Source organism: Chelonoidis abingdonii, chromosome 1 (genome assembly GCF_003597395.2).
Source record: "Chelonoidis abingdonii isolate Lonesome George chromosome 1, CheloAbing_2.0, whole genome shotgun sequence".
Lineage (NCBI taxonomy): Eukaryota > Metazoa > Chordata > Testudines > Testudinidae > Chelonoidis > Chelonoidis abingdonii.
In genome coordinates this window covers 24,871,941-24,897,416 of record NC_133769.1, presented here as the reverse complement: position 1 = coordinate 24,897,416, position 25,476 = coordinate 24,871,941, and the positions used below count along the sequence as shown (strand labels likewise).

The 25,476-nt window shown below is 42.1% G+C and overlaps 1 protein-coding gene across 8 annotated transcripts in view; it reads right to left on the bottom strand.

Annotated features, from left to right (window-relative positions):
• The window catches only part of MAGI2 (membrane associated guanylate kinase, WW and PDZ domain containing 2), a 1,226,839-nt gene that overhangs the window by 401,244 nt on the left and 800,119 nt on the right, over positions 1–25,476 (bottom strand). For all 8 annotated transcript variants that reach the window (XM_075064467.1, XM_075064476.1, XM_075064468.1 and 5 more), the window contains one exon: positions 9,992–10,202. In XM_075064467.1, the coding sequence (XP_074920568.1) occupies positions 9,992–10,202 (211 nt within the window). The remainder of the gene's footprint in view (positions 1–9,991; positions 10,203–25,476) is intronic.

Genomic DNA, 25,476 nt, shown 5'->3' with positions numbered 1-25,476 from the left:
GGAAGGAATGACTGACGACATTTACCCAGAACCACCCGTGACAATGATTTTTGCCCCATCAGCCACTGGGCTCTCAACCCAGAATTCTAAGGGGCAGGGGAGACTGTGGGAACTATGGGATAGCTACAGAATAGCTACCCACAGTGCAACTCTCCGGAAATCGACGCTAGCCTCGGACCATGGACGCACACCGCCGATTTCATGTGCTTAGTGTGGTTGCGTTCACTCGATTTTATACAATCTATTTTATAAAACCGGTTTATGTAAAATTGGAATAATCCCATAGTGTAGACGTACCCTTAGTTTCCTACTATGAGTTATATTAGGGCCCCAAGATCAGAAGCAGCATATGATCATACTATGCTTGATAGGAAACTCATCAATTCAATGTGGCATGTAAATATTGTACAAGAATAATGGAAGCCTAGGAATCAATCTCAGAAGAGCCTGATGATGCAGAATTCTACAGAAGATGATGGTGATACGGGTACAGACAGGCCTCATTCACAGATAGAAGGGGAGCCCTCTCTCCTGATGTGCACCTTAGAGATGGACTGTAAAAAGGAGCTACAGGGAAAGGTCCTGAAGAGGTTTGTATCATTATTTGGGGCGGCAGAAAGAACCTAATAACCTCAGTTTTCCAGGTCCCAGTTCAGCAAAGCACTCAAGCACTCTCTTATTTAAAAGTGCATGCTTAGGGATTTACTGAACATGGTAGACTTATGCATTTACTTAAAGTTAAGAATGAGACTGAACACTTTGCTGAATTGGGGCTTTATAGAGTTTTTAATATTGTTGTGTTTATCTTAATAAGGCACCAGTGGGCATTGTTTACAAATGATCCAAAGGAGCCATTGCCTATTAACATTTATAATACAGTGTGAGGTTCGACTCTTCTCTGAAGCATTTGCTTCAGGCGTGGGGCTAAGACTGGAGGCCTAAAGGAGTTTTTGGTAACAGCTTTTTGGAAGAGAGAAAAATTGAAAAAAACATGATTATGACGTGCATTCAAACTGAGACAGGTCACACTCATCAGTTCTGTTTAAAGTGGGGGAGAAGAGGCAGAACGGGAGACTTCTGTTGGCATGTGCAATTTACAAATAGATATTTTAATTATTACATGTTCTCGTTATCATTTATTCTAAATAAAAATAAGTGTACGGGGATTGACTCCTGTTTAGATGCCCATGTTTGAATATTTGGACCTATATATAAAAGGGAGGCTGTAAAGGAGCACCAAGAACTGTGTGTGAATTGCTCCTCATAACAAATATTGGTGAGCATCACATGGAGGTATGTGCTTCCTGTTTTTTCTCTGAGCCTATCAATGTTAACTCACCTAGGCAAACACACAGTCACGCACCTATTTCAAAAATGGAAACAAACCAACCAATCTATGCATGCTCTATAGAAGTATCACTGAGTCATCCTGAGAACTTTGTGTCTGAAATGTCTTGTCTAGTTAGACCTAGGGGCAGAGACACTGCCTTCCAATGTGTTCTGTATGGTGCTAAACTGGCCATCCACGATTAACAATAATAAAGTATACAGATAGTGATCCTTCTTGTTATCAAATTGCTTTGTTTCCCCTCTAAGTCTGCCACATTCATTCCAATGGGAATGTTTTGACATATGAACTTGCTTAAAAATTTAGTTAGGTTAGTTTGAGGAGAACTTAGAAAAATATGAAATCTAAATCCTCTGGCTATACCTGGGAAAGCTAAAGAATCTGAGATCACTTACTGCTTGGAGACCTTGGAGTTTAAAGGAACAAGTCACAAAAACCTCAAATGAGCAGGAATAGAAACTGCACAGTAATGACATTTTTTTCACCTAGTGTGATTTACATTTTAAAATGTCTGTTTTTATCTCTAATGTAATAATCATGATATGGTGTTTACCACTCTTTGGGGAGATGGTGTTAAACAAATAGGTTTTTGTTGTCTTTTTATCTTTCTGTTTTTCACTAAAGCAAACGAGCCTCTTTTATGCCATTAACCAAACTGACTCATAAACAAAGAGGCAATTTAATGGCATCCCCACAGCATGGCATCCAAGCTTAACCCTGTGAAATCTGAACAATATGAAGAATCAAATGATCAAAGAGATCACATTTAGTTCAGGACCTAGCAAATAATCTTACATTTTGGAGGCTGAGCAATTCTGTATTCTAACACTTACCTTATTCACAAATATATCTTAATTTTTGCACATATTTATTGCACTCTTTTTATCCAGTCTGTACCTCTGATTTCTTGGCTTAATGTAACAGACTGGCGCAAGTGAAAGATGGTGATGGCTACAACTGTTGTATAAACTATCACATTTTCTGTAAAGAAAGGAAGCTGTACCATCAAAAGAATTTATGGGCGGGCTTTGCTTTATAAACAGCAGAGTTATTTGCATTCACTTTATTTCTTGTGAAATATATGTTTGTTTTCAACTGAATTGATTCCTGTAGTTCTTATCACTGTAGCAACTTGGTGTTTCTGTTACAAAAAATAACATACATAAATCATACAGCTTTTCTTGCACAGGGTTAAAAAATGGTTTCACATTGTACAGTTCCACAGTGACCTCCATCAAAGCATGCAAAATGTGCAAAAAAAATTAGGTATGTGCATGGGGAAAGAATCAGAAGTATGTTTGAGCTACCCCTCAGGAAAGCTTATATATGCTCTATTTGGGGGAAGTTTCTCTGTTTATTATTTTTTCTTCAATAAGCATATTTTGCCCTTTTCAGCAAAGATCACTTGTGTGTCAACAATTTCTGCTCTTTTCAGACTTGCATACTTGAGGCTATCTAGAGTGTTAGTCATGTTATTAGCACATACAGAAGTGTAAGAAGTACAAGCTTTATTTAGCTTGGTGATTTTATACATTTTATGAAAACATCACCACAACATTGTCTCTAAAATAAGAATCTGAAAAGAGTGTTAAATCACCCTAGAGGCCACGGTAATAGAAATAATAAGCAATAATATAAAGTGAAGTTTTATTATATCGCTTGTAAAGTTATATTGTTTGCAAAGCCCTCTTAAAGCAGGGATATGTTACCATTTCTTTTCTGAGTGGGGCTGTCATTTGGAGACATAGTGATTTTTCCTCTCTGTTTCTTGTGAACTGCAGCGGCAGTCAAAAAAGTGTTAGGAACCAGCAGGAATGGGATACATAATAAAACAAAAAATATCATAGTGCCACTATATAAATCCACAGTATACCAACCTCTTTAATACCGCATGTAGCTATGGTCACCCCATCTGACAAAAGATATGTTAGAATTGGAAAAAGTACAAAGAAAATGATTAGGGATATGGAACAGCTTCCATATGAGGAGAGATTAAAAAGACTGGTTCCAGTTCAGCCTGGAAAAGAGATGGTTGTGGATGGTCGAAGGGAACTCCCACACGTACATTGGTTGGGTTCATCCACCAATTCAAAGATTCCTGTGGATACTTGAACCAGCATGTCCAGTGGGTTGACTAATCAGGGAATACACTGAGCTCACCCAGCTCTGCAACTTCCTGAGATGAAGTCTGGCATGCCAAAACGCATATGTCCATGAGGCTATGTGCCCTAGAAGTCTGAGGCAGTTCTTTACAGTCATGGCTGGATGAGCCTTCAGGTCTAATGAAATGGCTAACATAGTCTGGACTCTGACTTGCAGGAGGAAAGCCTGACTACTGTAGAAGCCAAGACCGGTCTTATAAACTAACAGCGGAGAAGACTAACTTGTCTTCATTGATCAGCAGATCCAGAACTATGAAGAGAGACTGGATCTTGATCACACTGAAGTCTACCTGGCTTTTGGACCAAACTGTCACCAACTAGTTGTCCGGGTATGGAAATACCTGTATTCCTGTTTTTCTTAGGAAAACACAGCCACCACTGCCATGCATTTAGTAAATGCTTGTGGGGCCACAGATAAGCCAAAGGGCCGGACTGTAAACTAATAATCGGAGTCATTTACCATAAACCTGAGGAATTTCCTGTGGCTTTTATGGATACTCACAGGGAAATATACCTCCCTCAAGTCAAGGGCAGTGTACCAGTCACTGGGATCCAGAAGGGAATAATGGATGCCAGATTGAGCATTCAAATTACATTTTTTTTATATATTTGTTCAGTTCTCACGTGTCTAATGTGGGTCTGAGACCTCCTTTTTGCCTTTGGCATTAGGAAATAGCATGAATAAAACTCTTTCCCTCTGTGGAGAGGAGGGACCTCCTCTGTGGCTCCCAACAGGAGGAGAGCCTGGACATCCCAAGTGAGGCTTTCCATGTGAGAGTATGGTCCCTGAAGAGGAATGGGGAAGAGAGGTAGGGAAGGGAGGATAGAAAATGTCAAATAGCGTATACCAATTTCACAATGCTTAGGAACCACTGATCTGGTAATATGGGTCCCAGCACATTGAGATAATCTGTTGGAAAAAACAAGAACAGAAGAAACAGGCAAAAGGCACATTGGTAAGCTGTCCTCAACAAGGCAGTGAAATGGACTGCTGGGCATTTCCAGGCTGTCTAGAAGAGCTTTATGGAGACAAACAATGATGAGGTGGTAGTTTCCTCCTATGACGTTTCCCTTTCTTCTCAGACTGACTCAGTTTCCTAGGCAGAAAGGACAGGTAAGGTGGAATTGCTTCTCTTTAAGGAGTGGAGTGTAAATCCCCAATGACTTTCACACAGCCCTGGAGTCCTCGAGACTGTGAAACTAGTCATCAGTTTGCTGAGAAAAGAGGGTTGGTCCCTCAAAACAGAGATCCTGGATAGTCTGTTGGATCTCCTGTGGAAGACCCCAGAATGGAAGCCATGAAAAAATGGTTATTAACCTTTCATGACTGTTGTTCTTTGAGACATGTTGCATATGTTCATTCTACTCTTGACATGCGTGCACCCTGCACACAGTTGACTGAACATTTTCTATCAGTGGTACCCCCATTGAGGCAGGTTGAGTGCTGGGTGGGTCGTGCAATGGACACGTGCAACACATCTCAAAGAACAACAGTTACAAAAGGTTAGTAATCATTTTTTTCCCTTCAAGTGTTTCCACATGTGCATTCCACTCTTGATGACACTCAAGCAGTAATATAGACAGTGAGATCAGAGTTTATGTACACACAGACAGTAGTACAGCTTGACCAAATTTGGCATCATCCCTAGAGTACAGAGTGATAGCATAACAGGAGGCAAAACTGTGACCCAATGACCAGGTTGCTGCTTTACAAATCTCCTGTATAGGGACCTGCATGAGGAATGCCACTGAGGTTGCTTGTGATCTTGCGGAGTGAGCAGTCAGCTTGTCAGTCGGAGAACTGCCTGCCAAATCATAACAGACACTGATACAGGAAATTATCCAAGACTGAGTTCTTTCAAAAGAGACTGAAAGACCTTTCATTCTGTCTGCTATGGCTCTGAACAGCTGGGTGGATTGCCAAAAAATTTTGGTCCTGTCTATGTAGAATGCCAGTGCTCTTCTAATGTCCAGTGTGAGTAGCAGTAGCCTGTCCCTATTAGTGTATAATTTTGGGTAAAATACAGGTAACTATATTAATTGGTTGATATGAAAATTTGGCACTACTTTAGAGAGAAAATTCAGATGAGGGTGTAAGTATACCTTATTTTTAAAGAAGACTGTATACAATGGTTTGGAAGTCACGGCATGCAGTTCAGTGACCCTTCTGACAGAGGTGATAGCTATTAGGAAAACCACCTTCCACAAAAGGTGTAGTAAGTAGCACATTGCTAAAAGCTCAAATGGTGATCCCATAAGTTTCAACAAGACCAAGTTCAAGTTCATTGGGGAAAAAAGTTCCCTTATTTGTGGGTACAACTTTTTGAGGTGCTAAAGGAATAAAATTTTCATATTATTAGAAAATACTGAACAGTTATCCATGTGAGGCTAGAAAGCCAGTATTGCTGCCAGGTGAACCCTTACAGAGGAAACTGTTAAGCCTTGTTGCTTCAGATGCAACGGATAGTCTAGTATGTGTTGAATTGAGGACTGCGTCAATGAGACTCTGGTTTGACAACCCCAAATAGAGAACCATCTCAATTTTGACTGGTAGGCAGCCCAGTCAAGGGCTTTCTATTACTTAGTAAGACATCACAAACTTGCTCTGAGCAAGCCTGCTCTCTGGGATTTAATTGTGTAGCTTCCAGGCTCTTAAATGGACGGTCTGCAGGTTCAGGTGGAACAGCCAATTGTAGTCTTGGGAGACCAAATCCAGGTGCAACGGGAGTGAGACTGGAGTTGCCAATGAGAGGTCCAGTACAGTAGAAAACCAGTGTTGGTGGGACCACACTCAATTAATATAACCTGGGTGTGAGTCTGTTTGATCTTTAGCAGCACTCTGTGTTGGAGTGGGATTTGGGGAAAACTGAATTAGAGCTGTTCTGTCTAGGGTAGCAGGACCCTGGACTTAGGCCATGCAAGGAGTAGAATTTATGACATTTTCTGATGGACTTGTTTGCAAATAGATCTATCTGGGGAGTCCACCATCACTGGAAAATGCATCTGGCTACATCCGGGCAGAAAGACCACTCGTGTTGACTCGAAAATGATCTGCTCAGGCAGTCTGTTAGCTCATCTGCATATCTGGAAGGTAAGAGGCCTCAAGGTTGATAGAATGGAACATTCCTGCTTCCTGACAAAAAAGTGATGAACAAGCTCCTCCCTGACTGTTGAGGTAAAACATTGCTGAGGTGTTGTCTGTGACAACAAGCAGGTTCCCCCCCCCCCGCCCCCCATGATGTAGGAAGGCCTGGAAGGTAAGATAAACTGTTCTGAGCTCTCTGAAGTTTATATGAAGAATGAGATCCCCTAAGGACCATAGATCCTGAGTTCAGAGGGGCCCCAGGTGAGCTCCCCACTCTAGAGGCAATGTATCTGAGATCAGAGTCATCAAAGATTGAGGGTGGAGGAAAGAAAACCAGAGATCAAGGCATTTCCCAGTATCAGCCACCAGCACCCAGAAGAAATGGGAACTGACACTCCAATAAATTATGAAAAAACTATTAATAAATGAAACTTACAGTAAATTACCACTTCACTACATACAAGAGAAAAAACAAATTCCCTGAAAGAGAGAACACTTGCAGAAGCAAGCCACAACACTCTGACTACCAGTCATGGGTGGTAAGAAGGAACTCTGCCCTGGATACCATCATGCAACAGCACAAGGCAGCAGAAGGAGCATGCGGTGCCCTGACAGGTACTGCTAAGGTGAAAATCTCTAACTCTGGTGCACTGAGCATCCATATACTTGAAGTGGATGGACAACTGCAATCACTTACGTTTCTTCACCCCCTAGGAGACACAATAGAAGCAATGGCAATTCAATCTCCCCTTCACTCTTTCCTCTCTAAAGTGCATTAACCCAGAGAGATTTGTGACCTTAAGAACCCCTCAATGCCAACTGGCAGTGGGTTCAACATTCTATAACAGCAACTCTTATGAGCCTGATAAACTCACTACACCGACACACTGCTGCCATAGTATATATCTATAATTCATGAAAGGTATCAAATGAAAGCTTAGATCAGACTGATCATCATAATCATTGTGAGATGTATGTGTAATTGGTACATAAGGAATTGTGTGTACCTACTAAAAATAACTTTTAAACTATGTAACCAGGAAGAGTTCACAAACATTTTTTTTCCAGACAGGAGATAAGATGTATATCTCTCTGTCACATGTAAATTAAGCCAACACAATGGAAGCCCCATTTGCATGTGAAGTCAACAGGAAAAACATGTTGCTGAGAGGGATGTGAAATCAACAGGGAGAACACTGAAGAACATTCAATGGGAGAGAAGAATCTTATCTGAGGCTGCACTTCAAAAGGGGCATTTCAAAGGTTTACAGGACTATATGAGGAAGGGAAAAGGACCCCTTTCTTATCCTTTCACTGAGGAAGCAAAAAGGACAGAGCTTTTTCCATTCATGAAAGTTGGATCCTAGCCATGTGGGCTAGTGATTCTGGGAGGCTGCTTTAGGTGAGAAATTAGACAAGAACTTTAGTCTGTTAAAGTTAAGATAAGAGTCTAAAAACTGAGTCACACTTTTGGTTTTACATGTAACCTGTTCTTGTTATCCTTGCTCACTAGTTCTTAAATCTTAATCTAGTAAATAAACTTATTTGCCTTCACAATCAGTAGATTCCAGTGCTGTGTTGTCAGATCTCATCTGAGTTGTGCCAGTCAAACTGTGTATACTCTGTCTCTTTTGGAGACAGCTTACTTGATCATTTCTGTGAGTGTCCAGTGACAGGGGCTGAATACCTCAGAGGGGGATGCTGGCAGAGGGGCATGAGGGTTGTTGTGTATCTGTCACTAGCTGCACAGAGAGGGTAAGGTTTGCAGACATCTGGAAGTAACTGTACGTCTGTGATCAAAGGCTGTTGGTTTTAGGGAGGTGAGCTACAGCAGGCATCAGGCAAAACTACTTCATGTGAAGGGCAGGTAGTGGCAAAGTACCTCACAAGTGTGAGTACCCTGGGGAGCATCACAGGGCAGCACTGGGAGGTGAAAAAATAGTTGTGACTTCATGTCCATTCAATTACCTGTCCTAGTGTGGCTGCCATTTAGTCACTGCTATAATAGTTGCGTAAAGTCTACCAGTTCATTTCTCAACCACTGAACAGTGATCAGAAAATAATTAATTTTGATTAATTACTTATATGGACATAGACTGGATTTGATCCACTGACCTAGAGAAAAAAAGATTTCGTATTTCATTATCCATCTGTCATGGGGCAGGTCTCACCCCTGCAGCTCCTCCTGCTGTCATTCAGGGAATTAGCGTTTCCAGCTTCCGGAGCGCCCTCCACAGGCCAGTGTCCCACTTGCCGCTGGGCCCGAGTCCCTCCTGGACCCCGGTGCCCCTTTCAGGCTGTGGTACTGCCCCCTGGCAGTATCCCTACAGATCTGGGTCTCTCCTCCCTGGGGAACCCCCACCCTCTATCCTCACCTCACCTCAGTCTTTGGCTACTGCCAGTCACCATCTAGCCCCTGCTCACTGGGGCAGACTGCAGTATAGGTGCTACTCATCACTGGCAAGGGGGGTTTGGACCTGCTGCCTCTGCCTACCCTTGGGCAGCCCTCTGTAACCCCAGTACCTTTTCCAGCCTTTAAGTGGGGTTTCTAGGCCATAGCTCCCCAGCTCCTCTGGCCTTCCCCCAGCCCTGCTCCAGTCTCGGTACCCTGCTTAGCTCCCAGCAGCCAGGACCATCCTGCTCCACATCTAGAGAGAGAGAGACTCTGTGTGCTCCTGGCCCACTGCCCTCTTATAAGGGCCAGCTGGGCCCTGACTGGGGCATGGCCACATCTGTGGCTGGTTCCCCAATTAGCCAAGACTTGGTGCTTTTCCTAGCAGCAGCCCTCTCGCAGCCTCAGCCTTCTACCAGGGTTGATTTCAAGCCCTTCAGGGCAGTAGTGGGTAGCCACCCTGCTACACCATCCCTGACTCATTCAGGAGTTTTATTTTAAAATATTGATCTGTGTTCTTAGGTTTTTATTTATAAGTTTATCGTCTATCTTGAAATTTAATCCTTTTTTTTTTTTTTTTTTAGAAAGAACACATTATATACGACAAGGACTTAAGAATTTAGCAATTGTACTATAACATATATGAGCATGAGAGGCTGACCTTCTACTGAGGCCAAAGCATATGGCTGAGTTTTTCTTTTCTTAAATACAGATTAGTATTTTCCACCTTTAACTATTGCCAGCAGAGCACCATGTTCCTTAGCTACTTCCCTTGAAAGCAAATGCTGCTTCTGAACATCAGCCAGTAATCTGGAAAATGTTACAAATTCCTAGCACCAGACATTAAATTCTGTGTCACTTCCAAGACGTGCACGATCTTCCTGCTGGTTCAGAGTGGAGGATCTTGGATTGTGCATTATGTAAAATTCCAGTACAAAACAGTTTCCCCTACACAGCCAGACATACTTTTTAATAGAAAGAGAGAAAAAATATGCAAGACTCACTCAATAAAGTAGACTTCCCCTTTTTCTGTGTAAGCCATTTCCCAATTATCAGGCAATGGGCCCAACTCATCATTCTCTTCAGGTTTTGTTTGCTTTGTTACATCCATATTCTCCTTTGCTTCTTCAGGCTGACTGTATACTGGTGCAGGGTAAGGCTGGGAAGAAATCTCACCTGAGGCACCTGTACTCTTCTCTTCATGTTCACTCGATTCTACAAGAGAAGAAAAAAAGACTTTCTTATCCCTGTGTTCGTAACTCATTTACATAACGTGGAGGATTTTATTGCATGGAAGTCTGGGAAACTTCAAGTCTCTAGACAAAGACAAAGGTTTTATTGGTTTTCCCTCCAAGAAGTTTTTCTTTTTACCTAGATTACAAAATAACAGCAACAAAAAACAACAAACCAAACCAAGAAAATCAGACATAGAGGGGCAAACAAGCTTTTCATCGCACTGCAGGGCTTAGGGGGTTCTGTGTAATATTTACCGTATCTGCATATCATTGGTTCTACTTCTTAATGGTTCTTGCTTGCTCTCTCCCAGGGGTTCTCCCAAATCAATTGCTAGCAGTGATGCGAAGGCAGCCTTTTATCCAGTAATACTAGCTGTCATGGATCCACAGGACCAGTGCTACATCCCCAGCTTTGGAACTGTCCCTTGCAGGAACCCCTTTGATGTGCCAGATCCCCAGGGACCTCACTTTTTCTTCAGGGTAGGCCATATGGCCTCACCCATTCTTCAGACTGAACCTCTGGGCTTTAGCACTCCTGTTCCATACTGTGAGCTATGTCCAATGACAGAGAAAGACTCCTGGTGTAGAGTTGTCCACTCCTCAAGGACTAATGCGCTTCACCAAGTATTTATAAGAACACTCAAGCAATCTTTTCAAAACAGTAGGGTTTATTATTCAACTGGAACACAGCATAAGAAGTCCTTAGGTCAGAGGTTCTCAAACTGTGGTTTGGGAACCACCAGTGGTTTGCAAGCTTCATTCAGGTGGTCCATGCATAGTTCCCGCTAAGATGCGAACCTGGGCGGCTGGACACAAGATAATGAAAGGCCACCCAGCTAATTAGTGGAGCTGTCAGGGATGGTACTTGGTCCTGCTAGTAAAGGCAGGGGACTGGACTCGATGACCTTTCAAGGTCCCTTCCAGTTCTATGAGATAGGTATATCTCCATATTAAAAAATCTTAAGAGTCACTGTGGATAGTTCTCTAAAAACATCCACTCAATGTGCATCAGCAGTCAAAAAAGCTAACAGAATGTTGGGGATCATTAAGAAAGAGATAGCTAATAAGACAGAAAATACCATATTGCCTCTATATAAATCCATGGCATGCATGCATATTGAATACTGTGTTCACTGAATACTGTGGTTGCCCCATCTCAAAACAGATACATTGGAATTGGAAAAGTTTCAGAAAAGGGCAACAAAAATAATTAGGGATATGAACAGCTTTCGTATGAGAAGAGATTAATAAGATTGGGACTTTTCAGCTTGGAATAGAGACAATTAAGGGGGGGGATATGGTAGAGGTCTATACAATCAACATGGGTGTGGAGAAAGTAACTAAGAAAGTGTTATTTATTCCTCTTAACACAAGAACTAGGGGTCACCAAATGAAATTAATAGGCAGCAGGTTTAAAACAAACAAAAGGAAGTATTTCTTCACACAATGCACAGTCAACCTGTGGAACTCCTTGTCAGATGATGCTGTGAAGGCCAAAACTATAACAGGGATAAAAATATAACGAGATAAATTCATGGAGGATAGGTCCATCAATGACTATTAGCCAGGATGGCAGGGATGGTGTCCCTAGCCTCTGTTTGCCAGAAGCTGTGAATAGGCGACAGCAGATGGATCACTTGATGGTTACCTGTTCTTTTCACTCTCTCTGAAGCACCTGGCATTGGCCACTGTGAGAAGAAAGGATACTGGGCTAGATGGACCTTTGGTTTGACACAGTACAGCCGTTCCTATGTTCTTATGAGGCTGAATAGAGAAACTAAGGGCAATTCGTAAGGACCGGGGGTTAACTGAGCCTGTAATTGCCTTCAGAAACTTTAGTATTGATGATTATGTGTGAGCCAGATAGATCATAGCTGGATTCTCAGATCACAGGTCTGGCAGTTAGGAAAGCAGTGTTGCCAACTCTTGTGATTTTATCTCAAGTATTGTGAGAGCTGGCATTTTTCTTAAAGACCAAGCTTCTGCAGTCATATGATTAGATGAGAATCTCAGCTGTCATTAAATAACAACAACAAAGGTGTTTCCCAGATCTCCTCATTGCAGAGAAATGCTTGAAAATATGAACCCTAAGGAGCAGAGGGTAGACCCTCACTTGCTATAAATTGTCATATCTTCATTCTCGTCAACGGCGCTATGGTCATTTACATAATTTGGAGGTCTGCCTCATAAAAACAGAAGGCAAATAAAAAGGACCCAATGTTTATTTAATTATTTTTTTTAAAAGCTCAATATTTCTAAGCCGATCTCAATATTTATTGTGGACTGATTAATGAACACATGATTTTGAGAAACTCCTCTTGATAAGTGTAAAAGTGAGAAATAAAGGCACTATAATGACATTTTCACAAAATGCATTTCTGAATAGAACTACCCACATTTTACACTACAGAATCGACATTCCACTAATCTTTGATTTAGAGTCCAGCATTGTATTGCCATTTAATATTACATATTTTGTTGTGGGTATGAATGTTTCAAATGCTTTAGGTAAGCTAAGTATCACCTTTCCTGATTCTCTTCTTATTACTATATATATATATATTGATAAATAATGTTTGATTTAAAAAATATAATTCTGGTAAAAAATTTTAAAGTTGAATAAAATCCAAAACATTACAGCAACTCACTAATAAGGAGGAAATAAACCCCAAAGGCAACTCATAAATATCTGCCTTCAAATAACATCTTTTATTTAAAGATTTAAAACGATTGTTCCATAATATGTGCCCCAAAATACATTTGTCACTAGAGAAAATAATTAATTGACTTGATATCAGGTGAAACAGCTTACTGGAGATACTATCTCCAGATGGAAAAGATTATATGGTCCAGTTTCAAAATACATTCAAAAGCAATTTAGTGCAGTACATCAACAGTGAGTGCCCTGAGAAGTGGCAGTGGAGGCAATGGGAAAACATCAGCCTCTTATTACATGTGTTAAACATAGCACACTCAGGGGAAAGAAGGAACATTGAGACAGTCTGCATTAAAAATACATTTAAAACTACTGTAAATGGAACTAAGTTAGACCATTTTGTTTCCTCTACATAGTAACAAACCAAAACAAAGTTTAGCAATTGGCAAATTACTAAATTTGATGAATTACCCTCTGGAAATGTGAAGTGCTAGATTAGTGATACATTTTCTTATGTTTCAAAAATACCCCTAAAATGTCTTATTTGATTATTCCAGAGTTTGATTCTTAACCCAAAGTTGCTGCTGGCAGTTCCAACTGTGTCGTTGTTGTTTTACTTATAATCTAGCACTTGAAAGTTTCCACCTAACCATGCAAAATGAGTGTGCCAGGTTGGGTTTTTATTTTAATGCTGCAGATTATTCATGCAGTAAAGTATAAAACCTTGTACTTTTGGAAGAAAAGAAACAACCCAGCTGCCCGAAGCAATATAGACAGAGAATAAACTAAATATAAAATATTGATTTTTGAATTGGTTTGTACACCTCTGGAGAAAAAACAGTTATAGCTCTTTTTATGTAGTATTGGTGTCATCATATTTGAGTCAACAATTCCTAGTCCTGCATAGGAACTAATACATCTCTTTTTAAATCATTCCTGTACAGTAATAAGACAGTGCACTCCTCTGGGATTGTTGCACCTTTTGGCATGGTTGACGACATTTGGAACTTGGCCTCTTGCTTTGCAGCGCAGCCGAGGGCATGCAATAATCCTTCTGAAACACTTTCCTTGTCATGTTTTATTCCTCAATTAATTTGAGCCTGAATTTTTTTTTCCTTTTTGGGGTGAAACTTGTAATTCTTGCAATAACTTCCTTGAGGGGAAGATGAATAATACACATAGAATCACAGAAATGAAGGGCTAGAAAGGACCTTGAGAAGTCATCAAGTCCAGCCCCCTGCATGTGACAGGACCAAGTAAACCTAGACCATCCCTGAAGGTAATTGTCCAACTTGATTTGAAAAGCTTCCAATGATGGGGACTCCAGGACCTCCCTTGGGATGCTATTCCAGAGCTTAACTACCCTTACAGTTAAAAAGTTTTTCCTCATATTGAACCTCTAGCTCCCTTGCTGCAGATTAAGTCCATTACTTCTTGTCCTGCCTTCAGTGGACATGGAGAACAATTGGCCCCTGTCATCTTTATAACAGCTCTGAACATACTGGAAGACTTTTCAGGTTACCCCTCAGTCTTCTTTTTTCAAAACTAAATGCTCCCAGTTTTTCCAACCTTTCCTTATGGGTTATGTTTTCTAAACCTTTTACCATTTTTGTAACTCTCCTCTGGACTCTTTCCAATTTGTCCCCATCCTTCCTAAATTCTTCTATCCTGAGCTCAGGGGAGAGACACAAGGACTGCAGGGTACAGACTGTCACCCCATACCAGAAGTAGGGCACCTGGATAAGTTAAGCCTACTGAGCTTTAGGTAAAACAGAAGCATGTAGACTGCTGTGTTTAAAAATATTTTCTTGTTAGGCTTTGATTCCTTCTGTCAAGATCAAACAATGCTCTGTTTGGAATAGGCTGTTTTATGTCCCTATATTCTCACACTGGCCACCACTCCCTGAGAGAATAACTGTAGGGTCTGAACCCAGGCAAAGCTGCTGAGATATCACAGTTGGCATACAAGGGGATGTAGCCTAGTATCCCAGTCTGAGAGGGGAAGAATCATAAGATATCACCCCAGCAAGGTGAAGGCCTAGTAATTCTCCTTGAGTACACAAATCCAGCTCAAGCCTAATCTTGCCACTTCCCGCACAATGTCTCCAAGATCAGAGCTTTCCCCTCTGCCTATACTGCCAAAACACTGTGACAAGGCCTGAACATTTTGCACCTTGATTACTGTCATCTCCTCCTCTCTGTCCTTGATACCTGCAACCTCACTCTCTCAAATCATCTTCTTGACTCATCATTCTGACTACATCACCCCTTTGTTAAGTCACTCCATTGACTTCCCATCTTTTGATGCATCAGACACAAACTTCTTGTTCTCATTTCCATAACTTCAACAATATATATCTTCTGACTTGTCATCTCTCTGCAAGGTTGACTCTCACCTCCCCTTCATCAATGATGCCTGCCTCAATTGCCTGATTCTCTGCTTGACTGACGAGCACTTTCACACTTTCTTTCAAGCCATTCCCTATAAGCTCCCAATCAACATCTATAAAGCCACCACCTACAGCTGGTTGGGAATTTTCTGTCAAAATGATTTCTTGATGGAAAACACAGTTTCTGCAAATTGAAAATGTTCTGCATTACAATTTTGCTGAAATTTTCAGAGAAATGAAACATTTTGTTTCCACTTTGTTTGATATATTGAAATATTTCAATTCGTTGTACTGGTCCCAAACTTTTTGTTTCAAGTCTTTTCAGCATTAAACTGCATTTCCCCATTGTGTCATATGGCTTTATGGGAGCTGTTGTTATGGCTCCCATTCTCTCCTATGATTGGGCTGTCTGGAGGGACTACAGCTTTCCTGATGAAAAATGGACTCCCTCTGACCTAGGTGTGTGGTGCATAATAGCAGTCATATGACTGCGAGTACTTAATGGGAGATGTATTCTGGCCAGAGAGCCTAGACTACTTATGACAGAGGGAGCATCAGGTACCCAATCTACAAGTTGCATGATGCAACGTGCCACAATAAGTACAGTATATGCAATTTAATGTTTGAACTGACTTAAAACAAAACCTTTCAGGCCAGTTCAACAAACTTAAATAAAAGATTTTAATTTGGGAATGTCAAAATGGTTCATTTAAATTAAAATCATCAAAATTAGTTATTTTGCCATTTCCAAATAGAAATATTTTTGAGTATTTAATTCTGTGAAAAATTGCAATATTTTAATTGTTTTCATCTTGATTTGGGGCTGTGATGATGTGCTGCTTTTTGTGGCATGGCATGGCATGGCTTTGCAGGCACCCTGTCCTGAGTTCCCTCCCAGTTCTCCCAATAATTTACTCACAGCCGAGAGTACTTAAAGTAACATTCCCCTTCTTGTCTTTATTAAGACTTTATAGAATACTGTCTCCTTTGGCCCTTCTGGCCCAAACCTGTCCCTCTTGGGGCTTCCAATTCACCCTTGTTCCAAGGCTTCAGGTTTCTGGTTCCACTCCAGTTCCCTCAGAGCCATGGAGCTCTGCAAGCCCCCTGGCCTCTCTAGAGCATGTAGCATAAAGTATAAGGCAGGTGGAGAGCTGTGATCACTGTTACTGAATAGCTAAGAACTACACATCTCCTGTTATATTTATTTGTTACTTCATCCTACCATGTCCTTCTTATTTGTCTCATCCACCTCCTACATCTTGTCTTTTACACTGTAAGTTCTTTGGGGGCAGAGGCTGTCATTTATTATGTTTGCATAGTGCTCAACACAATGGGGCCTGACTGAGTTCCCATTACTCCTTAAAGAGGACAGACCACCCTGTTACAGGGATGAAAACTAAACTCTACTTTGGTAAAGGGATTCCATAGCTCTCCTTCATGGGACTGTACTTGATTCACACAGGCCTCTCCAGCCTACCCAGGTTCCAGCCCTGCCCCAGATAGCCTCTGTAGGTCCTTACCCTCTCACACTTCTTCCCTTGGTTCAGAGGCCCCATAGTTCTCCTTCTTGGTGCTGTGCTGTGGTTCAGACAAGATTCCCCAAACCATAAGTCTCTCTTCTGCTTCTGGATCCCATCTCAAAAAGCCTCTCTGCTGACTCAATTCTCCCATGCCATTCTCCTTTCCCTCTACTGTCGATTCTCTCTCTCCTCCTGGGAGTTGACTAACAGGTGAATTTTACCATGTTCAAGAAGTAGCTACCTGATTAAAACTTGCCCCTCATTCTCCAGCTTGTCTGCAGCTCCCTTGAACACTTGTTTCCCAAAAAGGTCTATATCATGGAACAGGGGTTGACTGGCCCCAGTTCCCACCACCCCTTAGAGAACAGACCACCCTGTTACAGAGATTAAGACTAATATTGAAATACCAGCGTTTCTCATGGGATGGAAACTCTCTGATTTTTGCTCAATTCTACCACCTTTTGTAGGAATATTAAAGAAGGAACTAACAGTGATTCCCCCAAGTGACAGTGACCTCCTGGTTTCACCAAATACAAAAATCTTTTAGTTCTTCTGTTAAAACTTGTAAGCTTCTGTCTGCAGAAACCATTGATTGCATCTGTCCTATGAAAGATACTCTATTACTATGTAAAACTTACACACAAGTTAATTGACTTTGTTCTTGATGGAAACACTGTGCTAGCCTTAAGCTGTAATTTATACAATGTAAACAAACAGACCCTCACCCTCTGTAATTACAGGGCCGGGAGTCTCAAATGAATTAACACACACCCCAAAAGTGGTGGAGACAGAAAATTAAAATAAGGTTAAGATATGGAATGCATGTTGACGAATGCTTAATGTGCATGAATGGTTAAGGAGGTGCCAGCCTAGAAAGGGAGTATCCATCAGCCAAACAATGTGTCAAGTGGACCACCAGACAACCCCCAGAGGGTAAACTGGGATCCACCCCATCACCTGGAAGGATGAGAAACACAAACGTTGGACAATGTGAAGCCACCAGGAATGTGCCACTTTAGACAATGTGGAGCCACCAGGCATGTGCCATCTGCTGATTGAGGCAGCAACAGCAGGATGAAACAGCTCCATAGACTAACCTAGGAATTAATTTCTATAAGAATAAACTCCAAAGACTGAGGACTTTGAGTCTCTGGCTCTGCTGCCAACATCCAGGAGCATCAGATGCATCTGACCCAGACTTGGCTCCATCCTCATGACCAAGATACCTGGCCAGTAACTTGGCATGAGCAACTTCTAGGCTGGTAACTATAACACCTATACAGAACCTGAATGAATGATTGTGTGAATAAATATATATATGTGTGTGTGTATAAGGAAGAAGTAGTAAGAGGAATAAGTGGTTAAACAATGTTGTTTATTTTTATCTGTTGTTTTATTATTATATTTACAATAAATGTGGCATCTTTGCCTTATCCCTCTTAATAAGATCCTGCTGGTTTTTATTATATTGGTATAACACTTTTTGTCCTCCTTCAAGTCCCTCCTTAAAATTCACTTCTGTAGTGCAGTAAAGTACAACCTGATAATGACTAGACAGGAGGATAGCTGTGATCTTTAGTACAGAATTGCTAAGAACTATATGGCTCCTATTATATTTATTGGTTGCTTCATCTCCCCCAGTCTGCTATGGCCCACTTGTTTGTCTCACCCAACTTTTATATCTTGTCTTTTACAATGTAAACTCTTTGTGGCAGGGATTGTCAAGCACAATGGGGCCTGACCTAGTTGTGGCCATTGGGTGCTCCCACAATATCAGAGTTAAAAAATAATGTTAATAATAAAAGTAAATGGTTAGCTACATGGGTTCTGGTTGGTTTTTTTGATAATGGGGCACAATGGATGGAGTGGGAATGAAAGGAGAGGGGATCAAGTGAGCAGTAAACAGTCCGGAAGGCGAGAAGGAACATTAGGGAGGGAGGGATGTAAAGGTGAGGGGTGTGGGGAGACAAAGTGGCATCAGAGGGAATGTGAAGGACCCTTCCCTGTGACTTCCTTATTTTTTAATTTTTGCCAACTTGTTGTTGTTTGTTTCAATGGCCTGGTCTTATTCCTCAAAGCCATTGAATCCCCCTACATCCTCCAAACAGGTATCACTTCCCAACGGAGAATGAAAGGTCAGATGACATCACTAGGTCACTGACTTTGTGAAGGCCATTCTGTATTGCTGCTGTACTGTTCCCAGCTCTCTTCCTACAGGGGTGGCCTTTTACACGATGGTGCCCGGTGGTGACAGGAGAGCAGCGTCTCCAACCCTAGATATGCTTGGGCTTGGGTGAGGCTCCCTCACCCGCTCTGCACACAGAAGACACTAGCCACAGCTTTGGAGTGGTTCAAAAGGAGTTTTCATCAGCTTTGTCTGGACCATTTTTATAATCCATGACACACAGAGTGCTTTTTTAATGGGAGGTCTCAAAAATGTTAAGCTTCATATGAACCTGATAACAACGGGCTGTAAAGACAGTGGTCAACCTTTGACTAGTTCATGGCAGGCTGAAATAGCTGCCACATGTATCTGGCTGGGATTAGACTTCAACTTGGACAGAGACAAGGCAAGAAGGTAGCCTAGCAGCTTCTGTGGGGGTAAACAAAGGGGTCAGCTTGGCCTTGATTGCAAAATGTTTTCACTTCAGTTGTAGGTAATTCTTGTAGATGGGTTTTTAAGACGCCAGGAGGACATGGGCCACCTGCTCACAAATGCCACTATTATTGTTATAGCCTATTACTTATATTACAGTAGTGTCTAGGTGCTTCAGTAAGGGGCCAGAGACACAGTATGCTAGAGATTATACACACAAATAACAAAAAGACTCTGCCCTGAAGAGTTTGCAGTCTAAGTATAGAACAAGAGACAAAAAAGGGGGATACGACAAACAGATGTGGCAAGTACAAAGTAAAAATAAGATAACAATGAACCAAGCCTAAGGGTCACCAGCCTGGCAGGTGCCTGGCTGTCTGAGGGAGAGCTCCCTGGCTGGCATGGGGCAAGGTACCTGGAGATACTATAGGGATTGGATCCCTATTCAATAGAGCCTGACAAGTTCAAAGGAAGACATTACAAACGCACAGAGACTCTCACGAAAGAAGAACAAAGAAATGGTATAACATAAATTAAAAAAATCAGATTACGGTCATAAAGATCTCCACAAATATCACTGTCATTTACCAGCCTGACAAAGACAGGTTATTTAAGTTCTCTTGGATTCACTTCAGAACTTTAACTCCTCCAGTCTGCTGGCGCTAGCTGTTACATCAGCCCTTATTGTCACACTGTAGTCCTGCTCAGACTCTGACAACACTACTAGTTTGTAAGACTTTAAGCTGTGCAGCTTGTATAAACATCTTAAAGGACTGTATAGATCTTTTGCAGATCCTTAGAGCTGTTATTTAATGGAATGTTGCCTTTAAAGGTAAGAGAAACTCTTATGAAAATTGGACTGCATTTTCCAAAAGTACAATGACAAGTGCCAAGGCTTTGGTTCCTTCCATCTGGAGTGACCCACTCATTAATATATTTTGTTTTTCCTGCTTGTTTGGAGACAAAGCACAAATGCATTTTAGGGGCAGCTAAAACTCTTTTTTAGCACACAGATACACTGTCTACTATACAGAGTTCCTGAGAACTACATTGCCAAAATAAGGCAATACTGTGTGTGTACATAGGACCACCTTGGTACAATCCCCCGAGTCCTCAGTCAGTATAGGTGAACAAAAAAATGCTCCTTAAAAACCATCAGAGTCAAGAGAGGCACTGCTTCTTCAGAGAGCCACATCTAAAGGAATTACTTTGCAGGGGGTCCTTTTACATACAGTGCTCAATACTGCATTCTTTTAACATAGCTCCTACCAGTGGATATTTCTTGAGTATGGCCTAACCACCACTGATGTAGAATTTGAATGGGACACGTTATATATTGACTACGCAAAGGGAAAACAAGATATTGTATTTTTTCTCTATCAGATTTGGATTATGAACTGAAATATATTGCCCTGAAATTGCTTCCTTGAAACTTGCATGCAGGCATATATTTCATATAACTACATGGAAGGACATTAGGAAGGTTATCCAGCAGGGACCAAATCCTGTCCTTGCCTAGCCTCTTTAGTTCCCTGGTAGCAGATCCAATGCTATTCTTATTCATAAGGATTTGAGGGGGTGCACTCTACTTGTATATTGTAGAATTTAGCTATATCGAGGATTCCTGTATGCAAGGAATAGGGCAGAGCTGCATGAAAGCATGGTGTAGGATGCACTGATGTATGAATCCTTCTTTGTGAAAGGGCTGAGTAACGGATCCAGGGCATGCTGCAGCCAGGGCCCCAAAGTTCCAAGCGCGTGCTTGGGGCGGCATGCCGCGGGCAACGCTCTACCGGTTGCCAGGAGGGCAGCAGGCGGCTCCGGTGGACCTCCTGCAGGCTTCCCTGCGGAGGGTCTGTTGGTCCCGCGGCTCCGGTGGACCTCCCGCAGGCGTGCCTGCAGATGCTTCCCCGGAACCGCGGGACCAGCGGACCCTCCACAGGGACGCCTGCGGGAGGTCCACTGGAGCCACGGGACCAGCGAGCAGCAGAGCGCCCCCCGCGGCGAGCCGCTGTGCTTGGGGCAGCGAAATGGCTAGAGCCAGCCCTGGCTGCAGCCTCCACATTGCAGTTATGGTCAAAGAATGGTTCCACAGCTCTTGTAGAGACTGAAGGGGGAGGATTTTCTACTCATTCCCCCATGTTTCTTCAGTGCCCAGCCTAGCTATCTAGGCTCAGGAATTGCCCTTAAATGCAGGATCGACACACCAAAAAAGCATGCAACCAGACCTATCCATAACAGGGAAAGTTATTCAATCTGATGTTCTTTCCAACCAAGTATGAGGAAAAAACATACATATAATGAAATGTGAAAATCAGTTTTACAGCACTCAGAGATTAGATAATGCATTTATTGTTTCATAAGAACCTGTACATTCAGAAATCTTGTAATCTTATCATTCTATTTATATGGATTGTCACTAAAGAGACTTCTACTTCAATCATTTTCTTCTGTACTTCTAATTTCCCTAGGATTAAAGGGTTTTATTATCCAGGTTTTTGACATTGCTTCTAGACCTATACAGGCCAAACAAGAAAAATACACATATTTAACCCGACACTTATTATTGCTAACTCAGTGGTTTTCAGATTCTTTACAAAATACAAACTTCTGAGTTCTTCAGTTTCTTAACTTGAAGAAAAAATTAATCCGTTATATCTCAAATGATGTTTCAGGATAAAAAATGGTGATACTTGCTCAAACTCTGAAGGAGAATTGATCACCCACTTTGGGACATGATGGAATTTTCCTATGCAGGATACCAGCAGATATCTTGGGTTCACTGTCATCTGGAGCAGTGAGAGCCATAGGATGTAAGGGTAGGTACCTTTTAGTACTACTTGCCTATGTTCTGTATCACCTTCATATAGTTGCAGGTGTTGGAACATTGACAGACCTTGGCCCTTCCTATTTGCTTTTTCTGGAGGCTTCATATCTGTCTGACTCTCAAGTGACTGTACTACCAAGTAAGCCACACTAATACTGTCTCTGGGTACGTCTACACTGCAGGATTATTTCGAATTAGCTTAAACCGATATTACAAAACAGATCTAATAAAATCGGTTTAGCGCGTCCACAGTGGGATCACGGCGATTGTTTGCGTCCATGGTCCAAAGCTACCATCGATTTCAGGAGCGGTGCACTGTGGGTAGCTGTTCCTCAGCTATCCCATAGTTCACTTCCGGTTGAGAAGCCAGTGCCTGAATGGGCAGAAAACATTGCCCGGTTGCTGGGTGACGCTCACACCCTTTGTGAGGCAGCAAAACTTTGGCCTTTTCCCGGAGTGCATTGAGTAACGAAAAGCAAGCAATATGGACCTGAGATTCAACAGTAACTGACGTAGTCAAACCTCGGTACTTGTGCTGACTATACTGAACAATGAACTGCCAAAAGTGCAGAGGAGGAAGGCAGCTATTGCTGAGCTGGCGAGGAACAAGAGAGTGGAGAGATGGAGGAGCAGAATTTCTCATAGCTGGGCCCAGCGTTTGGAGCTACTGCATATTAACGGGGCATCTTCTACGCAATGTGACGCCAGAATTTGGGCCAGAACAAGCAGACTGAGGTGGGACGCATTGTGTAACGTGTGGACGAGTTCGCGTGGCTGCGGAAATTTCGAATGCGTAAGAGCACTTATTCTTAAACTTGTGACATGCGTCCGGCGCAAGTAAATGCATAATAATACAACATGAGAGCAGCCTTACAGTGAGAACGAGTGGCAATGCCTCTGGAATTATACACAAAACGCCAGACAAGCTATGCTAGCGGAAATCATTTGGTGAGTGGGCAAATCACCTGTGGGGGCTGAGCAGTGATGCAAGTAGACAATTATGCAATCGAAGCTGCTGCTACGAAAGGTTGTGACTCTGGGCAACGTGTAAGGTGATAGGTGGATGGCTTTGCTGCAATGGGTTTCGCGATGAGTGGTGGGATAGATGAAGCGATATATATCTGGACCAGAGGCCAGGTCATGAATTAAATCGCAAGGGTACTTTTTCATATATGGTGTTGCAAGAAACTGGTGGCAAGGGGACGTTTAATATCTACTCATCATACCGTGGGATGGAGGAAGGGTACATGCGCCGCGTCTTCCGAAGCACTACTCTGTTAAAGGTGCAGGGTATTAACTTCAGCATCAGAAATAACCGGTTGGGATGTGAAAATGCCTGTGTTTATATTGGTACTCATAGCTACCATTGATATGCCAAGACTGCATTAGAAGAACACTATACACTGCAGCTGGACATTGTCAGGAGCTGTTCAAACTCAGGCTGAGCAACTGCCGATAGGTGGTAGAATATGCATTGGAGGTTTAAGGATGCGATCATTATTATCCTCAGACCTCAGCAAACCATCCGCTTGCCTGTGCTGCTGTCTGTGTGAACCACAATCTTTTGAGTACTAAGGGGGAGACGTTTTGTGGGTGGAGGCTGAGAGCAAATCACCTGCCATAAGGTACGCGCCATCAGGGCGATTAGACAGAGCAAACTGGAGGGCTGCGCACAAGAAGTTGAAACGAGTTTAGAAGGCAGGGTAAGGTACTGCTCGTATTTGCTTCCTTGATGACTCCGCACTTGATGGACTTATTCAGTGTAAGCAAACAAAACCATCCCCTTTTGATAAGATAAAGACGAAGGAAGAATTAGATCATACGTTTAAGAATCATTTATTAATTCATTAAGTACAATTACTGTTTCAAAATCATGTTGTTCTCTTACTAACTTTTCTGTAACACGCACACTCCCCTTTTGTGTATATTCTTTAATTACAAAGGAACTATAAAGAGGAGAGAATTAGGAAGGTATCCTGGCTGTGTACTTGGAAGGAGGGAAGAGAGGGAAAGGCATTAGCCATTGTAGCATAATTACAGCTTTTTACTTGAATCTCCAGGGGGTGAGGTAGGGAGCAGAAGCTTCCCACGGTTCTTTACATCTGGGTGAGGGAGATTGGGGACGTGGGGCTTGCAGATGAGGTTTACAGGGGCGGATCAGCGGCACTCTGCTCTGCACGCCTCTGAAAGATCAATGCAGTTTGGAAGATATAGTTTGAAGCTAGCAGCAAAGATCAGCGTTGCATATCGCCAGCGCGTCTTTTGCTAGTCTAGATCGTTCACTGGCATCTTCATAATATTCTAAACAACTCCTTCCAATCAATAACTGGTTAATCTCACTCATTGCGTAGTACTTCAATAATTTTTGTTGAAATTTCATCTCGCGTCTCTTCTTCCTCCGGTACAGAGCACGGCCTCTTGATGCATAGGGAACTGCAGAGAAATGCAGCTGCATGGGGAAGGCAAAAAGTGGTAATATAAGATAAGAGAAATCTATATACAGAGAGGCAGATGATAAGTATTTTCTTTTCACGCAGAGAACACTGATATCACCTTACAGAGACATGTGATTATATTCAGGCAGCATGTTTGTAATCGTTTAAATATTCATGTCTATGTGATTAGGCCACCACAGACGCAGGTTAAACGGCAAACAGTACAGTCAGCGCGATGAGTAAAGTAAGGCTTTAAAGTTTACTTAGCGCCTGTTCTATACACAGTGATCTATATGATGGCCTTGCTCTGTTAGAGGACTGCAGAAGCCGCAAAACCCCCTCATTTACACACCCCAGCGCATGCTCTATTATATACGTGCTGCTAGTGATCACTATTCACCACCGCCTAAGCGGTTGCTGGTAGCTAAAGAAAAAAAGAATCCTGCTTAATAAACGTGAAACTCTGTGTTAATCCTCCTCCATCCTCCTTGGCCGTGCAACTCTCATATACTGCGTCGACATAATGTAACTTCGATTTCTACTATGTTTTATTCATTTTTTTACTTCTACCCTTGTTTATACTTTGATTAATTATTAGTAAATGGATGATATCGCTCTCCTAATCAAGAGGAGAATAATTTGTTCTTGCAAATGTCCCTTCGTGATGCTTCAAGTCTGCAGTACCAAATGTTTGCAAAATGCATGGCGTGAAAGTTACTAACTAGGGGTAACGGATAGGCTTGCTTGGCCAGAATTTCCTCATATGGGAAGTCCGGCAGGATGGATCCTACTTTAGAAACCATTAAGGGAGGTTTCCTCTCTTGTTTATT